Source organism: Xenopus tropicalis, chromosome 6 (assembly GCF_000004195.4).
Source record: "Xenopus tropicalis strain Nigerian chromosome 6, UCB_Xtro_10.0, whole genome shotgun sequence".
Taxonomy (NCBI): domain Eukaryota; kingdom Metazoa; phylum Chordata; class Amphibia; order Anura; family Pipidae; genus Xenopus; species Xenopus tropicalis.
Genome location: NC_030682.2, coordinates 132,127,337 through 132,153,267, shown reverse-complemented (window position 1 = coordinate 132,153,267; position 25,931 = coordinate 132,127,337). Strand labels below are relative to the sequence as shown.

Sequence of the window (25,931 nt, the reverse complement as noted above, 5' to 3'; positions counted from 1 at the left end):
ACTTCCACTGTGCAAGGGAACAGTTGGCTGCACAGGATCAGCTTGATTTGCTGTCCTGTATCTCCTGAAGGTTACAGATGCAATGCCTGCTGGGTCATGGTGTGGGTGAGGTTCCTGGAACATAATGGACCAAAGTGTAGGGAGACAGTAGTCTTAAATTATCAACCGTTCCCTGCCAACCAATTGGATTGCTCCCAGGGTCAGCACAGTGACATTACAGCCTGCCATTGGTTGTTGGAGGCAGCAGGAGGTGGGTGAGCCAGTATGGAAACCTCTTCATGGGTTCTAGGTACCTTTACCCAAAAACTGCTGAGTATTATTATTATTGTAGCCCACTTTAGTGACAGTGCTGCTACTGCTACTTTTGGCGCAAACAGGAGCCCTGAGCCCCGCTTACTATGGGGGACAGGTACACTTCTCTGATATTCGGCGTGCCTCCACCCAGGGTCAGGGACAGGTTGAACTATAACTCCCCTCTCTGGGAAACTGTATACTTTACTTTCTTGGTTAAGGACTCCCTGCAACCCCCAGCACCCTTTTTCCTTCTTGGGGTATTTGCTTACCAGGCAGCTGAGGATCCTTTGTGATGAAGAGACAGGACACTGATGATTGTAATGAACCAGTTGAAATAGCTTTATTGAGGACAGACAGCACCCAAGAGTGGGGCACATGAATCAGGGCACACTTCTCCTTACTTCACTCTTAGAGAACCTCTCTCCTGTTGGGTTACCCACAGTACTCCCGCCAAGTGACCCTATATAGGAGCTCCCCCTGGTACCCTCGCCAGGAGACCCTCTGTTAGGGTTCTCCCCGGTACTCACGCTAGGCGGACCCTCCACAAGGACTCACCCCGTTACTCTCACCTGAGCACCCTCAGATTAGGAATCTCCTTCTAGCAGTGGCTTAATCCACCTGACTAGACACTCCAGCAGATGGATTGCTGGGGGGTCTTAACCCCTCTAACTCCTGGTGGGGCTATATCTGCCCTTTCTAAGTACTCCTACATGTCGCTCCTAGAGTGACCTATGACTTAAACTTACTATCTAACACTCAAGCCTGTTGAATACCTCTGTCGAGAGGGGGTCCCAGGCAGTAAGACCTAACAGATGGCTGCATGCCCTTTTATATCCCAGCACCCCATCTAGTGGTTGCTGGTGAGAAATGCAGGGGAAACTCCCTTTTAACACAAAAACACCTAGGACCACCTTTAGGTGTCCAAATCCCATGAGGCCACCCTCTAGTGGCTGTCTAAACGGGAACCCACCTAAGGGACCCAAATCTGGGGATCCCTACATTATTATTATTATTATTATTAACATTTATTTATAAAGCACCAACATATCCCGCAGCGCTGTACAATAAGTGGGTTACATACATTGGACATACAGAGTAACATATAAAGCAATCAATAACCAATACAAGAGGTGAAGAGGGCCCTGCCCAAAAGAGCTTACAATCTACAAGAGTAAACCTAATACTTCATGGTCTCTTTTTGGAGAATGAAGCATTTTCTGGCTAGGTATATATATAATATTTTTTTCCTGCCCAGTCTTATGGAATATCCTCTCATTGCACTCAGACTTAATGGGTTGTTGTTGCACACAGAAGATTCAGGGAGTGTTGGTGCACCAAACCATAACGGCTGTGAGTTCAGTGATCCCATAGCAATGTATCCCGAAGCCACGCTCCGAAGAGCAACATGTGGAAGTTATTAAAGGGAAACTGCATTCCGGCAATACAAATGTCTCTCATACCATTTATTGTTCTGGGACACAAGCAAGCATTTGTGTTGCACGATCCCCGGTGTCAAATTTGCTTTGTTTAGGCTCGGTTTGGAGATGGAGACATTTTTGCACTTTAAAACTGCCACTAAACCTTTACCTTTTTTATTATGGGACTGTCTAATGGAAATACTGAGAGCTGAGAGTTTTATTTTCCATTTGCTTTTTTTTCTCCAGGCTTTTATGATGGTGTCAGTGACTCTGGTTAAACTTTTTTCTTTGTCTAAGTAGCTATTGCCTTTCTGAGAGACTGACCCTAGCTCCTTATACTTTCCCCTGGCCTCCTATTGCCCTTGCAAGAAATCAGAAATGGGTATAACTTAGAAGTGTAGGGGCATGTCATGGTGTCACTGGGAGCAATGGGTCTGTTCCATAGCTAGGATTCCTCATAGACTGTACAGAGAATTATCCTTAATATTTGTGACTCAAAGAGTGGGATCCTATCACTGAAAAACATCTTTTTTTCAAAATGCATTTATTAATAGTGCTGCATCATCAGAGTTCTGCACTGAACTCTGTTTTTTTCATTTTGAAATTTGACATGGGGCTAGACACAATCTTAGTTTCCCAGGTGCCCTTAGTCATGTGACTCTGATAAACTTCAGTAACTCTTTACTGCTGTGCTGCAAGTTGGAGTGATATCACTCCCATCCTTTTCCACCCCGCAAGCAATCAGCAGAACAATAGGAAGGTAGCAAGATAACAGTGCCCTGACACCTGCCCCTCCTAGTGGTAGGTATCAGAATAGCACTCAATAGTAAGAAATCCAAGTCCGGCTTGGGACTCCTCCAGTTACATGAGAGTAGGAGAAACAATAGGTTAGCTGAAAGCAGTTCTAATGTGTAGCGCTGGCTGAAAGCTCAGACTCAGGCACAATGCACTGAGATGGCGCCTACACACCAATATTACAGCTAAAATTACATTTGTTAGTTCAAGAGTAGCATTTTAAATGGTAAAGTGAATTATTTGCTATGTAAACAGTGTAATTTAGAATAAAAAGTACAGCATAAAAATCATGACAGAATCCCTTTTAAGACATTTAGATGCAGCCAGGTGACGTAACAATAGGGAGAGAAAGCCCAGTAGTTTTTGAGGGGGTTGGGTTTAGTGGAAAGACAGGGAGTCTAGTGGGGTGCTGGGGGGCCTGCCTACAGTAGAATGTACAGTAGAGATCATTTATGTAACATAAGAAGGTTTTTAATATTTAATTCTATAAAAATTAATTAATAAATCTTCATAAAAGGATCAGTACATAAGAAATATTTCAAAAGAAAGCTTTGGGATAGCGGCAGCCACATAACCTCGCTTCAGCATTGCATAAAACCAGATGAATGTAATAAAGTTTTCTGGCACTGTGGCATCCCCAAGAACATTCCTATTTCATTTCTAATCAATAAAAGATGGGCTATGTTCTGAGAAGTTGCTTTCCAGGCCCAATGGTGAAGCCCAAGGAGGAGGAGGAGTGCTGATGTTTGACAGAGTGTCCCACATAAAGTGCTTGCATGCTATTGATTTTCCTGTAGCAACTCCCAGGCACTTACACACATATATATATATATATAGTGGGTTAAGAGATAGGAGGAAACCCTTATTCCTGCTTCGGGAGTTTTGTCTGAACTGTATCAAGAAGACTTCATTGCTGCCAGTTGGACCAATGGCTTCCCGCAGCCAGATATTAATCCAAGGGGGGAAAGTAGTGAATGCTGACTGCTCCTTTGTAGCCGACGTGTACATTGAAGATGGCTTGGTGAGAGACATTGGAATGAATTTACGCCAGGCCAAGCCGAAAGGCATTAAAGTGATAGATGCCGGGGGGAAACTGCTCCTTCCAGGGGGCATTGATACCCACACACACTTCCAGTTCCCATTCATGGGCTCTCAATCTGTTGATGATTTCTCCCAAGGTACAAAGGTAAATATCTGCCAGCCTTTAGTATGTTATAGAATCTCCTATTCCAAGCAACATTGTGACTAGTCCTCATTATTTATTTTTTATAGTTTTTGAATATTCCTTCCTTTTCAGCTTTCAAATGGGGGTCACTGAGCCCAGTAGCTAAAAACTATTTTTCTGTGTGGCTACAATTTTATTGTTATTAATTCTTTTATCACTCAACTATTCAGTCCCTCACCTGTTCATAAACAGTCTCTCATTAAAATAACTGCCTGGTTGCCATTATATATAAGGCCCTAGCAGCCACATAGATGCTGAACAATAACCTAATAACAAAAAAACACAAAAAATCAAAACTTATCTCAGAATATTAATGTCAACATCATGATAATAGTTAAATTAAAGGTGAACTACCCATTTTACGTTATTGGTGATTGCCTTGTGAGGCCAGTCCTGAGTTTAACAGCACAGCCCGCAGTCCCAGATTCCCTCATTTTCCTTTGATCTCCTGCACTGAATGCCCAAAAACATACAAAGTTTCTTCCACATCTTTACCCCAGTGATCTCAATACATTATGGTCTTCCATTCATGGCACAGTGTTATTGGATGATAGTTATAATAGTAACAAGAACTACACAGACACCATCTTTACATCCCCTTTGATGAGAAGGTATATAGACCAAACCATGCTCCAGGGGGCGCTCACAAAATGCTATTTCAGGGGTTGCCAAGGTGTTTGGCCGTTCCTGTCTCTATTTTTGGCCAGTGTAGCACTTTGACTTCTACAGGAGACTCTATTGTCAGTGAAGCCTTTGTGCAAAATTTTGGTGAATAATAGCTGCTGATTTTCTCCTATGATCAGCATATTTGTCAAGGTTATGAACTGGAAAACTATAAGGTGTGTAACGCTTGTTTGGCTATATTTAGACAAAACCCAGGCTGGTGTTTAGGCTTAGATCATGGGTTACATGCGACTCTCTTAAACAGGATTTAAGAGAGTCCCCAAAGTCCCCATCTTTCTTTGGGAAAAACTTTATGAATGAAGGTGAATGCGATCCAGAGTTGGGTTGAGGGGCCTAATGGAAAAGTCTACCCTGAGCCAGGAGGCTTTAAACTTGGGACAAGAGCGTAGATACTAGAGCGTGTCTAGTGAGCAGCGGGAGTGTGAGTTAGTACTATGGGTATGTAATGATCCGGTATAGATATGCATTTTTATAGTCTAAAGATAGAAATATGAACCCTAGAGATTCACCAAGGAGGTGCCCTGCAATGGCGATAACCCAAGGCCTTGTGTGTAAGTGCTGCTACTGCTGGCCTGATACCAGGCCCAGACTGGGATTCACAATAGGCCCTGGCATGTCAAGTACACAGAGACCCAAACAGCCCCCCCAGCCCAATAAATAGTGACTGTCTGTGGCATCTTACAGCAGCCCCTCAGCAGAGGGGCATTTGGCAGAACCAACTCCGGGCCTGCCTGATACTGTTGCACTGTTATTATGAACGATGCCATGTTTCTTGTGATTCCAGGCGGCTGTGGCCGGGGGCACAACCATGGTTATAGATTTTGCCATACCAAAGAAAGGCGAGTCGCTAATTGAAGCCTATGAGACGTGGCGGAGCTGGGCAGATCCCAAGGTTTGCTGTGACTATTCCCTGCACGTGGCTGTTACCTGGTGGAGCGATAAGGTAATGGGCACTCAAGCAGGGAAATCTGACTGGTTGGATAATAATTTGGCTGTCAAATAGTTTGGATTGTAGCATGATGCGGAGCTATGCTCTCCCACATTAAAGGGCAGGACAATCCAAAAAAAACTATTTTTTTTACACATAATTCTAAGCAACTTTCTAATGTGAATTTTATGTTAAAAATTTAGTGCTTTAATAGTTATTTGCAAATGTAATTGAAAAGCAGTATTCCCTAAATTCCCTAAGCCCCGCCCCCTGTTCCCCTGCTGATCTGGCTGACTACTTTGAGACTCAAATAAAATGTTACAGTAGTCGCCTGTCCTCAGCCTTCAGCCTGCATCCTCCCAATCCCACAATTCCCTGCACACGTGATGTCAATAAGGAAAGGAACAACAATGCATTGTGGGTTATGTAGTTCCTGCATGCTGTCTGTAAGCTGTGGAGGAGTTGTTACAGATTGTAACATTAATGTTTTAGTCCCTCCTCCCCTGTCGGGATTTCAAATGATGCAGAAAGAGAGGAACTTTTTGCAGCTGGATTTATTCAAACTTTTTGAAGGAAAAAAAATACAGTAACAGGTATTCTAGGCATTTCTTTGTTGTGTGGGGCTCTTTAACAAATTTAAGTTCGGAAGCCGAATTTCCCCTTTAATCTGCTGCCTTGTGTTACATTGTTTCAAAAGTCAGAGCCGCCAGGGCAGAGAATGGAAAAGGGCAGACAAACACTGCTTTTAATAGCACTTATACAGGTCCTTTTCAAAAAATTAGCATATTGTGATAAAGTTCATTATTTTCTGTAATGTACTGATAAACATTAGACTTTCATATATTTTAGATTCATTACACACAACTGAAGTAGTTCAAGCCTTTTCTTGTTTTAATATTGATGATTGTGGCATACAGCTCATGGAAACCCAAAATTCCTATCTCAAAAAATTAGCATATCATGAAAAGGTTCTCTAAACGAGCTATTAACCTAATCATCTGAATCAACTAATTAACTCTAAAAACCTTAAAAAGATTCCTGAGGCTTTTAAAAACTCCCAGCCTGGTTCATTACTCAAAACCGCAATCATGGGTAAGACTGCCGACCTGACTGCTGCCCAGAAGGCCATCATTGACACCCTCAAGCAAGAGGGTAAGACACAGAAAGAAATTTCTGAACAAATAGGCTGTTCCCAGAGTGCTGTATCAAGGCACCTCAGTGGGAAGTCTGTGGGAAGGAAAAAGTGTGGCAGAAAACGCTGCACAACGAGAAGAGGTGACTGGGCCCTGAGGAAGATTGTGGAGAAGGACCGATTCCTGACCTTGGGGGACCTGCGGAAGCAGTGGACTGAGTCTGGAGTAGAAACATCCAGAGCCACCGTGTACAGGCGTGTGCAGGAAATGGGCTACAGGTGCTGCATTCCCCAGGTCAAGCCACTTTTGAACCAGAAACAGCGGCAGAAGCGCCTGACCTGGGCTACAGAGAAGCAGCACTGGACTGTTGCTCAGTGGTCCAAAGTATGTCATTCGGAAATCAAGGTGCCAGAGTCTGGAGGAAGACTGGGGAGAGGGAAATGCCAAAATGCCTGAAGTCCAGTGTCAAGTACCCACAGTCAGTGATGGTCTGGGGTGCCATGTCAGCTGCTGGTGTTGGTCCACTGTGTTTTATCAAGGGCAGGGTCAATGCAGCTAGCTATCAGGAGATTTTGGAGCACTTCATGCTTCCATCTGCTGAAAAGCTTTATGGAGATGAAGATTTCATTTTTCAGCACAACCTGGCACCTGCTCACAGTGCCAAAACCACTGGTAAATGGTTTACTGACCATGGTATTACTGTGCTCAATTGGCCTGCCAACTCTCCTGACCTGAACCCCATAGAGAATCTGTGGGATATTGTGAAGAGAAAGTTGAGAGACACAAGACCCAACACTCTGGATGAGCTTAAGGCCGCTATTGAAGCATCCTGGGCCTCCATAACACCTGAGCAGTGCCACAGGCTGATTGCCTCCATGCCACGCCGCATTGAAGCAGTCATTTCTGCAAAAGGATTCCCGACCAAGTATTGAATGCATAACTGAACATAATTATTTGAAGGTTGACTTTTTTTGTATTAAAAACACTTTTCATTTATTGGTCGGATGAAATATGCTAATTTTTTGAGATAGGAATTTTGGGTTTTCATGAGCTGTATGCCACAATCATCAATATTAAAACAAGAAAAGGCTTGAACTACTTCAGTTGTGTGTAATGAATCTAAAATATATGAAAGTCTAATGTTTATCAGTACATTACAGAAAATAATGAACTTTATCACAATATGCTAATTTTTTGAAAAGGACCTGTACATACAAATAACTTAAAAAGCATTATACATAGTATTGAATGTATAGTGCAAAATAGTAAGAACTGTACTTTAAAATCTGGCTGCAGGCTTTAATACAGTTTGGGCCAAGAACTTGGAGGGAGGTGCGGCGAGAAAGTTTTACGGTGTTGCCCCCTTAATACTATTGTATATACAATGATAATGTAACACAATCACCTGATGCCTCGTTGGTTGAAAAGATCTCTCAGCGGTTATATATATATAGTAACTGTTACAGTGAGTCTATTTACAGGTCAAGGAAGAAATGGGAATCCTTGTGAGAGATAAAGGTGTCAATTCCTTTAAAATGTTCATGGCTTACAAAGACTTGTACATGGTGAATGACCCTGAGCTGTACCAAGCCTTCTCCTGCTGTAAGGATATCGGCGCCATTGCCCAAGTGCATGCAGAAAACGGAGATCTAATTTCAGAGGTACAGTATGATCCCTTATAGAGCTCAATTACTGTATAGAGGCTTATGCTGCAAGCACTGGAACAGGCTGCCATCTAGTGGTTATTAGCAGAATGATTTATTATCGTTTATGTTTTTATCTTTATTATAACATTTATTTATAAAGCTCCGACATTATCTACAGCACTGTAGTTAAGGAGAAATAGTTTCCAAACAAATTGATAAATAGGTAATGAGGGCCCTGCCCACAGGCATGTAGTCTATAGTGTGGGGAAGGGTGATGTATAAGGTATATGGCTGTATACTGTATATGGAGTATATTTTGGACAGTGTCTTGGCAATGTTAGTAAAAGAGATAATGGTGTGATGAGTAGACATTGATGTGCTATACGATATCTAAAATCTGTTTGGTTAGCGGGTATATATATATATATCAAAATAAAACAGCCAGCACCAAGGGTCTTTGTATTTCAAAAAATCTCTTGTGTATTATAATTGCATGTACAACCGACGTTTCGGTCCCAAAAGGGACCGAAACGTCGGTTGTACATGCAATTATAATACACAAGAGATTTTTTGAAATACAAAGACCCTTGGTGCTGGCTGTTTTATTTTAATATTTATACGATATCCCGTGCACAGGGGCAGCTGCAGAGCAGCAGATTTTGGAGTGTGGTGCTGTCGTGTGGACTGTTATATATATATATATAGTATACAGGGAGGAGCACACCCTATAAAAGTCCAAATGCCCTTGGTGCAGGTCAAAAAACAAAAATATAATAGAAAGAGTGCCGCACACATAGGGACTTGATACAAAAGAAAAAGTGGTTTTATTGAAAAAATTCCAACGTTTCGAGCACAATCTGTGCTCTTCCTCAGGGACAAACCAACCAATTTGTCCCTGAGGAAGAGCACAGATTGTGCTCGAAACGTTGGAATTTTTTCAATAAAACCACTTTTTCTTTTGTATCAAGTCCCTATGTGTGCGGCACTCTTTCTATTATATATATATATATATACAGTATATATATATATATATATAGTTGTAAAATTTCAATAAATACAATTGTTCTGGTGAAGTCTTGGAGGTGTCCGTCTGATGAGGTTGCTACGGCACAAGAAAATTTAAGATCATTAGTGGAGCAAAGTGGTCTTTTTGGAGTGTACCTGGAGACGAGGCCTAAATATGTAACGTGTAACAATGTTAGTGAGAGCTCTGTAGGGGAGTGTGAGGAGTTTACATTTGATATGAGTGTGTATTATTAGCCAGTGCAGGGATCTACATGGAGGTGCAGTAGAAGTGGTTCTGTGGGTGCGGTGGGTGAGACTTGTAGCTGTATAACAGATGGGGTGCAGAGGGGATAAGGGGATAAGTGAGTGGAAGGCCAATAAGGAGGAGGTTGCAATAGCCTAAACAGGAGATGATTAATGATGGGACTAGTATTCTTACTGTTTCCTGACTGAGTAAGGGGTGTACTCTAGCAATATTTTCAAGATGCAGTCGCAAGATTGTGCAAGGGATTGGATGTGAGGAATGAATGTGAGTGCAAAAACAAGTATAACTCCAACAAACCTACCTACTAGAATGAGAGAAGAGTGTCAGAGATTAACTGCTGAGCCACTGTGTCAAAAGCGACAGTAAGGTAGAGGAATATTAGCACAGAGAATTGTCCTTTGGATACAGCAGGTAGGGGGTCATTGGAGACTTTGGTTAGTGCCATTATCAGTTGCATGTACAGGTAAGAGATCCGTTATCTGGAAACCCGATATCCAGAAAGCTCCAAATTACGGAAAGCCTGTCTCCCATAGACTCCATTTTAATCAAATAATTCAGATTTTTAAAATTGATTTCATTTTTCTCTGTAAAAATAAAACAGTGCTTTGTATTTGATCCCAACTAAGATATAATTAATCCTTACTGGATGCAAAATAATCCTATTGGGTTTAATTAATGTTTTATTTTTATTGATTTTTAGTAGACTTATCTGAAATACCCTTGGTCCCGAGCATTCTGGATAACGGGTCCTATACCTGTAATGGATGGAAACCAAACTGAAGAGGGTCAAGTCGAGAGTTAATAGAGAGAAAGTGAGAGAACAGTTTAGAGGGACAGGGAAGGTGAGAGATAGGACAGTAGTTAGAAGGAGACAGAGAATTGGCTGAGGGTTATTATAGGTGTAACTAGTATATGGTTAAATTCTTAAGACAAACTGCAAAGCAGGACCTGACTTATTAACCAAACAGAGCTGTTATTTGTGCTTTAACAATATCTGCAAACTCTCCATTCCTGCGTAGGTGCCCTAAGGGGGTAAGAAAAGGTGTTTGCTATAGATCTACTCTCTATATGACATTGTATTGGTTGCTATGGGTTACTAGAAGGTGCAAATTTTAGCCTTGACGTGTTAAAGTTATAGTGGCAAGTTTTATGCTCTATACTATGAGCTACTGATTATACTGATTTGTCGGTGTACTGAAACTAGCCAATGGTATCCTGTTACTGGTTCCTGGTATCAAATGGTTAAACATACCTTAAGGAGTATAAGATTATTTTCCTTTAAACTTGCCAATAAAACAACTGGGACCTATTTTTATTTATCCAGCTGATTTATTGTCTCCCAGAGGCAAAACTGCCTTTGTGCTCTGCAGGGGACAAACTGAGCTGCTCAGCATTCTGGGAAATGTTCAGAAAGAACACAGAGCTCTGATACATTTATATTCTGTCTTTTCCAATCACATTGTCCTCATTTCCCCTCTGCGCATCTCCTCACCCCTCCCCTACTGTAACGGCTGGACTGCTACCAACTGTGCCTTCATGTAGAACAGGGGCTCCTTCCTACACACAACCATATAGACATGTCCCACAAGGCACACACAGTATGCACAATGCAAACTATTAGCTCTTTGCACACATTTCCTTTTGTTTTATTGCCAACAAATGGATAAAATAGATTGCCTGTTACTTTGTATGTGCCAGTGAGCACTGTATGTAATGATAGAGAGCTGTATGTAATGATAGAGCGCTGTATGTAATGATAGAGCGCTGTATGTAATGATAGAGCGCTGTATGTAATGATAGAGCGCTGTATGTAATGATAGAGCGCCGTATGTAATGATAGAGCGCCGTATATGATAGAGCGCCGTATGTAATGATAGAGCGCCGTATGTAATGATAGAGCACCGTATGTAATGATAGAGCACTGTATGTAATGATAGAGCGCCGTATGTAATGATAGAGCGCCGTATGTAATGATAGAGCGCCGTATGTAATGATAGAGCACTGTATGTAATGATAGAGCACTGTATGTAATGATAGAGCACCGTATGTAATGATAGAGCACTGTATGTAATGATAGAGCACCGTATGTAATGATAGAGCACTGTATGTAATGATAGAGCGCCGTATGTAATGATAGAGCACTGTATGTAATGATAGAGCACTGTATGTAATGATAGAGCACCGTATGTAATGATAGAGCACTGTATGTAATGATAGAGCACCGTATGTAATGATAGAGCACTGTATGTAATGATAGAGCACCGTATGTAATGATAGAGCACTGTATGTAATGATAGAGCGCCGTATGTAATGATAGAGCGCCGTATGTAATGATAGAGCACTGTATGTAATGATAGAGCACTGTATGTAATGATAGAGCACCGTATGTAATGATAGAGCACTGTATGTAATAATAGAGCACTGTATGTAATGTAATAGTCATTATAATTCATTAATAATATAAAACTTTCACGCTGGTCCTAGAAATAATTGTACTAAATTAGAATTCCCAAATGCAATGGATAAATATATTTTATTTTTAAAGGGGAACTAAAACTCATCTAACTGACTTCTCCGTACTTAATGTTCAGTGTCACCTAGCCGAATGCAGAGCAGCGCATTGGGGTTGGCAGACACCCTATTTGCCACGTCTGTTCCCAGCCTGAATCACACTGATTGGTGACCCAGTGTCAGAATGTAGAACACTGTAAGTAAGCGAGGCAAACATTGTGGCTGCACTGCTCTGCATCCCATAGGGCAAAATCAGTTATCAGAGCCAGGGTATATGCTTGTGGGGTGGGAAGGCACTTATCCAACAACTTGGAAACTAAATTAAAGGGGCAGTTCACCTTTAAGTTAACTTTTAGTATTGTATACAATGGCCTGTTCCCAGCAACTTTGCAACTGGCCTTCATTATTAACTTTTACAGTTTCTTCTACATGTTTCCAGCTTTCAAATAACCCCCGCAGCCAACAAAAACTATTTTTCTGTGAAACTACCATTTAATTATTACTGTTGTTTTTTTATTCCTTATCTTTATTTCTTATCTTTCTAGTCACTCCCTCTCCTATTCATATTCTAGTCTCTCATTCAAACCACTGCATGGTTGCTAAGTAAACAAGGCCCTAGCAACCAGATAGCTGCTAAAATTTCAAACTGGAAAGCTGCGGAACAAAAAGCAAAATAACTGAAAGACCACAAAAATAATAAAATTAAGACCAATTCCAAATTGTCTCAGAATATTAATGTCTATATCATACTAAAAGTTGGTTGAACTCCCCCCTTTAATTACTTACAACTTTTATCTCTTATTGGGCACACAGAGCTACTAGTAGCAGCTACTTTTTCATGGCTACTAAACACCAGAAACTACCCTGACATAGACAATACTGAGAAAAGCTTGTGCTAAAACACACAGAGACAGTTATCAGTAAATGACCTGCATTGTCTATTTGAGTAGCCACGACAAGTAGCTGCTACTAGTAGCTCCGTGTGTCTTCAAGTTGCCAAGGCCACTAACAGTTGTTAAGACGCAACCACCTATTATCTTATAGCAACCAATGATAGGCATTTCACGAATGAATGGCCTCAGATTTCCCAGTCTGTAATTGGGTCAGTACAGGACTAATGTCTGGATTGAGTGTCGCAGGTTATATTCCATTATTACAGGTATTGCTTCCTGCACGTATCTACATTCCAGCCTGGAACTTGCTAATGAGCCAATGATTTGATTATTTGCCAGGGTGCTAAGAAAATGCTTTCCTTGGGGATCACAGGGCCTGAGGGCCACGAGCTTTGTCGGCCGGAGGAAGTAGAGGCAGAAGCCACACAAAGAGCCGTCACCATCGCTAACTCTGTCAACTGCCCTCTGTATGTGGTGCACGTGATGAGCAAATCTTCTGCCAAAGTCATTGCCAATGCACGGAGAGAAGGTAATAAGCCCCAGTAGGAACACTGAACTAACCAAGTTGAGTTAAAAACAGAAGCATGTCCATCAGGTTAAACATTAACTATACTGATTCTTATTCCAAAACATGTTTCCATGTGTGTATTATAATGTAGGGCAGTGCTGTCCAACTGGCAGCCCCCCATCTGTCTAAATGGTATCAGTACTGAAATTAACTGGCACCCACATTATTCACACCTTAGATTCAGATTGTAAGCCCCTGTATTGTTCTCACCTGTAAATGCATTTTTCACACAGGGTCTTACAGGTAGTGGCTGCCTCCCTGTGTGTGCAATACTCTTTCTGCCCTATGCTGCCTGTGTGTGCCATACTCTGCTTGCCCTATGGCGCCTGTGTGTGCCATACTCTGCCTGCCCAATGCTGCCTGTGTGTGCCATACTCTGCCTGCACTATGCTGCCTGTGTGTGCCATACTCTGCCTGCACTATGCTGCCTGTCTGTGCAATACTCTGCCTGCACTATGCTGCCTGTCTGTGCCATACTCTGCCTGCACTATGCTGCCTGTGTGTGCCATACTCTGTCTGCACTATGCTGCCTGTCTGTGCCATACTCTGCCTGCACCATGCTGCCTGTGTGTGCCATACTCTGCCTGCCCTATGCTGCCTGTCTGTGCCATACTTTGTCTGCCCTATGCTGCCTGTGTGTGTCATACTCTGCCTGCCCTATGCTGCCTGTGTGTGCCATACTCTGCCTGCCCTATGCTGCCTGTGTGCCATACTCTGCCTGCCCTATGCTGCCTGTGTGTTCCATACTCTGCCTGCCCTATGCTGCCTGTGTTTCATACTCTGCCTGACCTATGCTGCCTGTCTGTGCCATATTTTGTCTGCCCTATGCTGCCTGTGTGTGCCATACTCTGCCTGCCCTATGCTGCCTGTGTGTGCCATACTCTGCCTGCCCTATGCTGCCTGTGTGCCATACTCTGCCTGCCCTATGCTGCCTGTGTGTGCCATACTCTGCCTGCCCTATGCTGCCTGTGTGTGCCATACTCTGCCTGCCCTATGCTGCCTGTGTGTGCTATACTCTGCTTGCCCTATGGCGCCTGTGTTTGCCATACTCTGCCTACCCAATGCTCCTGTCTGTGCCATACTCTGCCTGCACTATGCTGCCTGTGTGTTTCATACTCTGCCTGCCCTATGTTGCCTGTGTGTGCCCTACTCTTCCTGCCCTATGCTGCCTGTGTGTGCCATACTCTGCCTGCCCTACCCTGCCTGTGTGTGCCATACTCTGCCTGCTCTAGGCTGCCTGTGTGTGCCATACTCTGCCTGCCCTAGGCTGCCTGTGTGTGCCATACTCTGCCTTGCCTATGCTGCCTGGGAGGTGAACCTGGCAGGGGTTTGTTCTGGGAGTTTGTTAGCATTTGGAATAGTTGTTACTTGGGTTTTTGCTGCGCTACCACCATTAATATGGGTATGGTCTTGAAAGCTTTTGTGATAATATGGGTGTCATCTGAAGTGGCTGCAGTTAAAAAAGGGGAGTGGCCAAAACTGGTTCCATTATCGGCCCTCCACCACAAAGGCCAAAACATTTCTGGCCCTTGGTACCACTTGGTACCACATTAGGTGGACAGCACCGATGTAGGGCATGACCCAATACCACACCCTGCTACAGCCACATACACCTCTGTCTTTCCAAAACCCAGCCTACTAGAGATCCGAAACCCACTATGTATATGACAGTATGATGTAAGCCATTAGCCAGATTCATGAGTAGAGTCATTGGGGCTCGTTTACCAACACTGGGCAAATTTGCCTCTGTGCAGTAACCCATAGCAACAGGGGAGGATCAACGCTTTCCTCCCATGAATCTATACCCTTTGACCCCTATAGCCACAACAACACTGTTGCAATCACTGGCCTGTATGATACATATACCCACACTATGGATTGTGTATGTATTATAAGCTTGGGACACTAGTGTAGGTTAGTTACCCATAGCCACCGGTTGCTTCCATTCTCTGTCTTGGGGCAGACTGATCAACGCTGATTGCTCAGTATATTATTTTATTATGGGCCCCCTAACTAGGAGAAGGCTTTATGGGAGCACTTGAGATTCCCCTACAAAGCATTTTAATATAGAAATGCAGAATTAACCATGAGCCACATCTACACTTATTAAATCCTTAATAAAGTAATGGATTGTTTCTCAGCTTGTCAGCCCATTAACACATTTTCATTTAAAGTCGGAGAGAGCGCAGCCAACGAAATTATAAATCTTATTGCCTCTTGGCAGCAGGACTGGCAGTAAAGCCCATGCAAATGCCATTAAAATATATATTGTGTATTGCAGCATTGTAAAAACACACAGACAGCTACCTAATATACCAAGTATCATCATCTCTCAGCCCAAAAATTTAAAATTTACAGTACAGGTTTCGGACCCCTTATCCGGAAACCTGTTATCCAGAAAGCTCCGAATTACGGAAAGCCCATCTCCCATAGACTCCATTTTAATCAAATAATTCAGAATTTTAATACTAATTTCCTTTTTCTCTGTAATAATAAAACAGTACCTGTACTTGATCCCAACTAAGATATAATTACCCCTTATTGGGGCAGAACAGCCCTATTGGGTTTATTTCATGGTTAAATGATTCCCTTTTCTCTGTCATAATAAAACAGTACCTGTACTTGATGCCAACTAAGATATAATTACCCCTTATTGGGGGCAAAATAATCCTATTGGGTTTATTTAATGGTTAAATGATTCCCTTTTCTCTGTAATAATAAAACAGTACCTGTACTTGATGCCAACTAAGATATAATTACCCCTTATTGGGGGCAAAATAATCCTATTGGGTTTATTTCATGGTTAAATGATTCCCTTTTCTCTGTCATAATAAAACAGTACCTGTACTTGATGCCAACTAAGATATAATTACCCCTTATTGGGGGCAGAACAGCCCTATTGGGTTTATTTCATGGTTAAATGATTCCCTTTTCTCTGTAATAATAAAACAGTACCTGTACTTGATCCCAACTAAGATATAATTACCCCTTATTGGGGGCAGAACAGCCCTATTGGGTTTATTTAATGGTTAAATGATTCCCTTTTCTCTGTAATAATAAAACAGTACCTGTACTTGATCCCAACTAAGATATAATTACCCCTTATTGGGGGCAGAACAGCCCTATTGGGTTTATTTAATGGTTAAATGATTCCCTTTTCTCTGTAATAATAAAACAGTACCTGTACTTGATCCCAACTAAGATATAATTACCCCTTATTGGGGGCAGAACAGCCCTATTGGGTTTATTTAATGGTTAAATGATTCCCTTTTCTCTGTAATAATAAAACAGTACCTGTACTTGATCCCAACTAAGATATAATTACCCCTTATTGGGGGCAGAACAGCCCTATTGGGTTTATTTCATGGTTAAATGATTCCCTTTTCTCTGTAATAATAAAACAGTACCTGTACTTGATCCCAACTAAAATATAATTAATCCTTATTGGATGCAAAACAATCCTATTGGGGTTAATTAATGTTTTATTGATTTTTTAGCAGACTTAAGGTATGGAGATCCAAATTACAGAAAGACCCCTTATCCGGAATACCCTTGGTTCCAAGCATTCTGGATAACGGGTCCTATACCTGTACTGTGATTATATGGGTATATGTTGGAAATATTAACACCTTACCCACTGGCCATGCACTGCTGGTTGTGACTCCATCCTATAAACAGCCCTGTGATGAAGCATGAAATGCATTGTGGGAACTGGAGCCAGAACCAGTAGTGAGGAAAGTGCATACATGGTAATATAAAGCAGGATAAGGAGAGGGAAACAGTGATTAATTCTGAAGGAATACTTTGCTTTTCCAGGCAAAGTAGTATTTGGGGAGCCTATAGCAGCCGGCCTTGGGACAGACGGAACTAATTACTGGCACCATGATTGGTGTCACGCAGCAGCGTTTGTGATGGGGCCCCCACTGCGCCCAGACCCTTCCACCCCAGAGTACCTCATGAACTTACTGGCCAAGTAAGTCTACAAATAGTCTGGGGTGATTCTATTTTATAGGGTATACTGTACATTTTACTGTATCTCCCTTTGATTCTAGTGATGACCTGAGCACAACAGGAACAGACAACTGTACCTTTAACACGTGCCAGAAAGCCCTCGGAAAGGATGACTTTACCAAGATCCCCAATGGAGTCAATGGAGTGGAGGATCGCATGTCTGTTATTTGGGAAAAGGGAGTGGTAAGAATATTCTAGAAGAACATAACTAACACAGTAAGAACCTGAGACTCCATTAGGATTACAGGGGGTTATTGAATAAAAGGCTTGCCCAGGAGTGGTAACCAATAGCAACCAATCAGCAGGTAGAATTTACTGGTCATCTGTTTGAAAGGAAACATCTTATTGGTTGCTATGGGTTACTGCTCCTGAGCAAACTTAGTGCCTTTTATTACATATGGGAGATAGAAGGATTAGGACCCCCATTGGGATCACATTGCCTTCAGCTATAACTGAATCTCTCATTAAGGGATCCCAAGGCTCAGGATAAGCTGAATGTCTCATAGTGATAATCTTTATTTCTTCTAACACTGTACTATATTGTACTGTAAATCAGTTTACATGATATTTTGTGTTTCATAAACTGAGTCTTCACAGAGAATTCCTGGCACCCAAACTATTATAATATTGTATCCCATAATATTGTATCTGAATTCCGTCAGACAGAGAAGCTCTGGGATGTTATTCATTGCCTTTTGGAGCAAACATGGCCCATAAGGACTCACTGCCCCTATGTGGGATTATATTATATATACACAGACACAGCAAATGTTATTCACACTGAATTAAGTTCATCATTGATCCCAACTTGATCCCAACTTAATGGCAGGCAATATGGCAGCTTCTTTTCTAATGAGGGATGGGGCTCACAGTTTTCTAATGGATTTTTGCCTTTTTCAGCACAGTGGTAAAATGGATGAGAACAGGTTTGTGGCCGTCACAAGCTCCAACGCAGCAAAGATTTTTAACATCTATCCAAGGAAGGGAAAGATTGCCATAGGGTCTGATGCTGATATTGTCATCTGGGACCCCCAAGCCACAAGGTAACGCATGGATTAGTACATGGCATTAACCAAAGAAAGGTCAATCATTTTAGGGGGAGGGGTTCCTGGGAAAGTGCATTATGGAACAAGGTTCTCACAATGTTTCAGGGCAAGAACAACACGGATGATGCTCCTTTACAAGAGAAAAAATCTACACTAAAGGGCATTTATTGTATTACTATAGCTGCAGTGTGTGAGTTCCCTTCCTTACTGGTAGAAGTGATGAACAGAAATATAATTACAGGTATAAGGCAGAAATGATTTTATATTAATATAATGCTTGTAGGAAGTGCAAGTCTATTCTTATGGTAATCAGTCCCCTCTTTTTGTATCAGTCTCTTGTACAGGCATGGGTTAATAAAACTATAAGGATATACATATACTGTATGCTGCTTGGAGCAATGGTGGGAAAAGGTGCAGACAAGCAGGGTTGGTTCCACTGGGAGCCAAACCTCTAGTGCCCCCCCTTGGCCAGCAGACCACCATAGATCCCCCATAATACATGTCTTTCCTTGCTGACTGCTGCTCACAGCTACCAACCCCCCGCACTTTGGCCAAGGCAGGTAGGAGGACTGGGACTGCACTGGGGCCCACCAAGATTTTTCCCAGTATCTCCATGGGCCTATCCAACCCTGCAGACCTGTGCCATCCAACTCTTTCCATGCACAGTGACTCAACTGTAATAAAATGATGTCACCCAAAAAGACTATGGTGTCCTTGCACACACGGGACCCTTGTACAAACTGGGTCCATTAAAAATCTGTTTGATACCCTTATACAGCCATTTGGAAAGCACTACTGTTTAACCCCATTGCTAAAGATGCAGTATATGAAGCGTCTCTGTATTATGACAATATATCTCTTTATTTTATCCAGCCTGGAATGACAATACGTATAGTGATGTTCCAGCCAAGAGTTTTAGAGCCAATATCTAATCCACTTAAACAAAGTGTTGCCTTTAGTCAATGTCATAGCAGCATGGCAAAAATCCCAATTAAAGTGCAGGAAATGTTCAAGTCAGAAAAACAGCAGCACCACAGTAGCAACTGAGCCAACAGGTTGGCAAACGCGATGGCAGTGCAACATCCCACTGATGTGCAAGTAGCTTTATTTGGTCACTTTTTATTTTTTAACCCGAGTGGGGTTTATAGGAGGATAGTAGGGGTGGTGTCCCCTGACCCTGCTGTTTGTGGGGTCTCACAGAGGGATAATGTCTATAGTATGGCTATACGGAGTCAGGGGAACAGTAGGATATTATGGGAGAATTTTATCAAGAGATAGGCTGCAACTAGGGCTGGTGTTAAAGGGGACTTGTCACCCTAAGAAATAATTCAAAATTATTTTCTATTGTGTTTGTTAAGCAAAATAACCTTCATTTACACTATATAAATAATATTAATCTTGTTTCCTTCAGTCCTGGAATTACACAATCACAGCAAATAGGCAGGTGCCATTTTGTGAATACTGTTATTAAGGCAAGCTTTGTATCACCCCAAAATCTTGTGTATGTGCCAGAATGGGGACCAGATGCCCAGGCCCTGGCTACACAATTAGATGGTTAGGAAGGAGGGGGAAAGTAAGAGCTGAATTGGAAGTTAAAGTACTTGTCTGCCCTGCCTCTATGCCTAAGGCGTAGTGGCAGGGCAGGCAATATATGATTGACAGCTGGGATTTTTAAATGCCCCTAATGGGTTTGGATGTGTTTATAGAAATGAATTTGGGTTTCTTGTTTAACTTGAAAAGGACTTTCATTATTCAGCTTTTTATGTCCGGGTGACAGGTCCACTTTAAGGAATAACTGTCTGTTAGCTGTGGGCCCCTAGTACCGGGCAGGTTAGCAACACTAACATCACTAGTTTTTCCCTTTTACTCCTGAAATACTGTCTAAGCTGAGGGTTCCAGATCATTGTCATAAATGCAAAGGTCTCGGTTGCACTAATGTAAACTGATTTCAAGTAAATTAGAGCCAATCAGCACAAGCCTTCCATAGATTTTCTGCAAGTGTCCCCTGATTTTTCCCATGATCTGATGGCCTTACTTTCAGCCCGTCCCTGAGCTCCTTAGTAAGAGCCTTAGCTGCCAGTGTAATCCATGTCATTTGAGCCTTATAGCTCCTAAACTAAAATTAGCTATTCCCTCTGAGATCTGGTCACTGTATAACATGCCTATTAGAGCTACAGTCACATAGGGCCACAATGCAAAGATCTGATCATCTGGCAGCAGTGGGAACACAGAGTGGCCTATGACCACTTATAATATAATAGGACTGAGTTCCCCAGCCTTCATCTCAGGAGACCAAAATAAAGTGAGGAAATCAGCTTTGTGAACCAAGAATGGTTTGGGACCTCTCTTTTCTACTGCAGGAAGAAATTTCATATTATTACAGGGGATCATGGAGACCCACCATAAATATGATGGGAACCCCTTTTTTCCTTTCAAATCCATAGAATCCCTAGAAGATGCAGTTACTGGTTGGTCAGATTATGCTGGAATCTCATTTGACAGTATCAGTAGGTAGCCCTTGTTGCTAGGAGGCTCACAAATATTGCAATATCAGACCTATTTGGTCAATACTAATATATGTCCTACTAAAAATATCTTGTTGCTGCCAATTTTAGCACACGTTCCTCACTACATCTGAAGGAAGGGTTACCAACATATTCAGCTGAACCAGATGGAAACCCTGCCTTTAGGCCTCATGATTTTGTCTTTCATGGATCCTGATGGAGCTCCACCTAGTTCTTATGCAATCAACCTTCTCTTTTATGGGTAATAGCCCATTGTTGACTTGAATGGGTTCAAACTGGTTATTAGCCAGGTGATAAATATGTGGACTTCAAATACAAAGATGTTCTCAGTGCAGGTACAGGTCTGCTGTATGTTGGACTGCTGGGGGGCCCTGGGAAAAGGGGGGCCCAGACCACGGAGTGGTCCCATAAAAAGGTGCTTCATTGTACAGCGTCACTGTATGATATCATTCCCCACAATGCCGCTCAACAGAGCACTTCTTCTCCCCCCCCCCCCCCCACCTCATAACTTTATTAGCGGGAGCGCCATTAATGCCACCTCACAGCTGTGTCTCACTTCTGAGATATTTAAATATTGAGATCATCAGATAGGAACTTGATTTGTGGTTTAATGAGCGTTATTGTCATGTAAATACAGCAAAGATAGACCTAAACAATCAGCACAACTCCGAGGGACAGAAATGGAACGTCTGTCAGCTTCTATAGGGAAAAGATTGCTGGCTTGAAAAGAACATTTAAAAAAAAAAAGATATGAATCAGAAATGAGTCGCAAGGCTGGAGCTGCGATCTTCCATGTCACTGCGCAATCTGCGAGCAACTTCTCAGCGTTTTGCATTGAGAAATGCTTGGATTTTTTGGTATCTCGGATGCTCCCGGTGATGGATGCAGAACGACTGCTGAACAAGTGAATGTTATTTGCTCTGATAGAGGCTGGGTACAAAGTTATATTCTGAAGCCAGAACTCTTGTGCTATTTCACTCCACATTTATGATTTGTTGGGGACTTCATTACATCACTTTAGCCTTTTTACCATACCCCAATATGGAGAAACTTATTCAACATTCATGCAACTTAGTATCCCCATTATTAAAACTTCTGATTGCTCCAACAACTTTTATCATTAGGCTTACTTACTCTTATTCCTACAACTACCCCAACAACTCGCCTATGCAAATGCTATAATAACTATCTACTCTTCAATGCAATACATATCAATAATACTGATGAAGAGTACACAAGGGGATATGTTATATTGAAGCACAGGGTGGTCCTCCAGTGCCATGTCAACCAGTGTCATTTGTCCTTGATCCTCCTTTCTGTAATCCTCACTGTGAATGGTGGCTTGGAAAAACTTAATGCACCTTTAAATATAAGTATATTAGAAAACAGTAAGGAGTTTTAATAAATCTAAGGAACATGACTGCAAGTGTTTCATACAATTTACAGGATTCATGGAGGGGTCGGGTCCTTTTCAAGTTGGGATGGATTTATATCTATTGTTGCCTATTTTATTTGGAAGAAGAGTTGGGCAGATGGCACAATAGTAAAGAATTTCTTCCCATGCACACCCAGGCCTCTCCTTCTATTTCCGCCCGGTGCTCAATAATTGGGGGGGCCGGCACCCCCTTACCAATATGGATTCCCAAAGCAATTACCGGCACAACGTGGCAATTCAATGGAGGGTACCCCCCCTTGTAGGTTTATTGCAGAAAGGATGTAACGTTTCAGGGGCTGTCAGAAGGGAACAACCCCCGAAATGTTACATCCTTCCTGCAATAAACCTGCAAGGGTGGATGCCCTGCATAGAATCGCCACGTTGTGCAGTTGGCACAATATCTTTGTACAGGAAAATATACCATAGGTCTGTGTTCTCTCCCTGGGGTCTACTCAGAAGTGAAGGTATTTTAAAAAGAGACCCTGAAATCATGTCCTGTGCCATCATTGTTTTAAACCTATGAGTAAATCTAGGTTGTATCTGCCTTCCCTGTGCCTACTTTGTAACATTACAGTTAACAGGGCTTCTGTCCTTTTCTTCAGTGTCAGCAGACCATAGACACTGGGCCATGCCCCCAATCCATTGTAAGTTCTAAGCATTTTCAAGGGCCAGTAAAGACTGTCTCTTTGCATTAACAAGGTTAGTCATGAAGTGACAGTGTTTACTGAAGAGTTTCCCACTGGCATCTACCCTGAGCTTCCATATTATACAATCCAACTCTGCTAAATCCGCTTAAAGTGGCAGCAACACCGTTACACCTTCTGCAATATCAGGAAAAGGTTAAAATACAAAGTATTTCTAAATACATTGGCTCCTCTCTAACCTGCTGATGTATGCATTTCAATTCTAAACAGTAATAATTCACTGAAGCTCATTTTAATACAAAGGTAAATGGGATGGGGGGGGGGGTATAAAAACAGAGAATAGATACTAACATACCACCATAAAAGTCAGGATTATTGTTACAAAAAAAAAAATATTATTTTGAAGTACAGAATTGAAAGAACTGGTAGGTCCCATTCATATTTATATTTTACTATTGTTAATTTTAAATAGTTAAAAGTTAACTCCTTTGGTCCCAAAACCATTGCAACTTGTGTTTGTAACAATTTCCCCCCCCCAGAATTGTGCCAAAAGATGTGTGGGCTCACCTCATTACACAAACATTATCCAGTAGCCCTATGTGTCTGGTCATTTTCACTCTTCCAGTAGCTACTTCTACTGAGCTCCTTGTTTAGACTGAATGTTACTACTTGTGTAAGGTACATACAGATCAAATATACCCTTTTAGTTTCATTGTGTAGGGAAACTAGTGGTTAGTTAACCTGTCCCTATAATGATTTATCTCCCAGTGCAGAACTGCCCTGTGGAAGAGAGGAATCTAGGAGAACTTTAGATATTCCATAGTTTATAATAGGGTGGCAATCCCAAGTTTCAGCCTCTTTGGGCTCCAAATTTAGGAAGAGAATTAATTGTGTCAATGACTTTCGGATAACAATCCCAAGGTTCAGCTTCTTTGAGCTCCATGCTGTGAAACATAATTAATTGTGCCAGGGAAGTGAAATTAAGGAAGACATGCCATGAGTGATGCACCCAAGTGGAAGGTTGAAGTGCCCCCCATTATTGAGGCATTAGTTAGTCTGAGGATAGCTTCTGTTACAGAAAGCTAGTCGGAGCAGCCGCGTGCACCACCAAAGAGAGGCAGAGTAGGGTAGAGCCCCAAGCGTCAACTGCCAGACTGTAGAGACTCAAGTGGTTACACCCAGACAATGCAGCAGGGAGGGCCCAGTGGAGAGAAAGAGTGTTACATGGAATTATGCCATACTGTTACCATTTTAGTTTATTTTGTAAGTACACAGTGCTATGTCATGTACCTAAGAACTGAATTAACTTTCTTGGAAGAGGATGGGGTTTAGGATGTGTGACAGGTGTGGCTGGTCATATTGGCAAACATATAGACATACAGAATCACCACCTTGCCCTACTCTTCCTAATGACAACCGCTGCTCTGCAAGTCTCTTTTGTTTCTTTAAGTCTTTACGAATCAATGAAAATTCAATTTCTTTCCCCTGGACTTGGCCACAGTTCTGGGAACGTTAGGTGTTGATAGGAGCAGTCACTCGCTCCTTATAACAATAATAGGAACTGATGGAGCAGTAAAACTGCCTGACTTCCCTTGATTTCCCAGCTGACCAGAAAAGACTAAGGGGCTGATTTTTTTTATCCAGCAAAAGCAGTTTTATTTTTTCTAATATATTTTTTTTGTATTATTTCTGTCATCTTTTTTTTTTTTCTGTTCAAAATGACATATTCCAAATGAAAATTTATGAATAAATACCCTTTTATATGCTGCAATTTAGCTGCAAAACAGTTCTTCTCTTTCTGCATCATTTAAAATTCTGGCAGGGGAGGAGGGACTAAAACATTGATGTTACAAATTGTAACAACTTCTTCACAGCTTACAGACAGCATGCAGAAACTACATAACCCACAGTGCATTGCACTGTGATGTTCCTTTCCTTATTGATATTGCAAGGAATTGTGGAATTGGGAGGATGCAGGCTGAAGTAGTCAGCCAGATCAGCAGGGGAACAGGGGGCGGGGCTTAGGGAACTGTTCCAAACCATATTATTACATTATAAATGTAAGTTGTGTTTGGTAAGGTGTTCCCCAAAAAAGTTGTTTCAAATGTTGTATAAAATACAAAATCCAATAAGTGTCTGTTTAAAAGACAAATTCACAGAAGAGGGAATAGGGGTTTGTGGGAAATCTGACAAATCAATTTCCACTTTTATTTTGTCTTAATATAACCACTTTTGTGAATTCTTGAAAAAGCATAATATCCAAGGCTATCCAAGGTATATACATGTGTGTGTGTATACATAAATATATATATGTGCTAGGGTGCACTTAGAGGGGTTGAAATTGATTCAGTTTTGTTTTGTTTTCCAAACCAAACTAAATACCTAACTATGTAACCAGTTACCCTTTTGATACTGTACAGCAGGGATCCCCAACCTTTTAGACCCGTGAGCCACATTCAAATGGAAAAAGTGTTGGGGAGCAAGACAAGCATGAAAAAGGTTCCTGGGGGTGCAAATAAGTGTTATGATTGCCTACTTAATAGCCCCTATGTGGACTGGCAGCCTACAGAGGCTCTGTTTGGCATTATACTTGGTTTTTATGCAACCAAAACTTACCTCCTTACCAGAAATTCAAAAATAAGCACCTACTTTGAGGCCCCTGGGAGCAACATCCAAGGGGTTGGTGAGCAACATGTTGCCCCTAAGCCACTGGTTGGGGAACACTGCTGTACAGTGTATGGCAGTTTTAGTACTGAGAAGTGGTGGTAAAACATTTAAATATAATTTCCTTTTACGTTTGGCTCAAAGAAAGTGGCAGCTTGTTAGAATAACAGCCACCAAGTTCGGCGTATCCTCAAATGGCTTTGTGAGTTCTCAAGTCTTTCAGTATAAAGAAGTGGGTACT

The 25,931-nt window shown here is 41.9% G+C and overlaps 1 protein-coding gene across 2 annotated transcripts in view; it reads left to right on the top strand.

Moving 5' to 3' along the window:
* dpys (dihydropyrimidinase) overlaps positions 1-25,931 on the top strand; it is a 42,333-nt gene that overhangs the window by 8,952 nt on the left and 7,450 nt on the right. The window contains exons 1-7 of one of the 2 annotated variants that reach the window (XM_031904162.1): positions 3,294-3,693; positions 5,201-5,359; positions 7,959-8,138; positions 13,137-13,326; positions 17,182-17,338; positions 17,418-17,559; positions 18,277-18,419. In XM_031904162.1, coding sequence (XP_031760022.1) covers positions 3,436-3,693; positions 5,201-5,359; positions 7,959-8,138; positions 13,137-13,326; positions 17,182-17,338; positions 17,418-17,559; positions 18,277-18,419 — 1,229 coding nt within the window. In that variant the 5' untranslated portion in view covers positions 3,294-3,435. Of the gene's footprint in view, positions 1-3,293; positions 3,694-5,200; positions 5,360-7,958; positions 8,139-13,136; positions 13,327-17,181; positions 17,339-17,417; positions 17,560-18,276; positions 18,420-25,931 lie in introns of those variants that run through there. The other variant, XM_002931539.5, reaches the window with a different exon arrangement.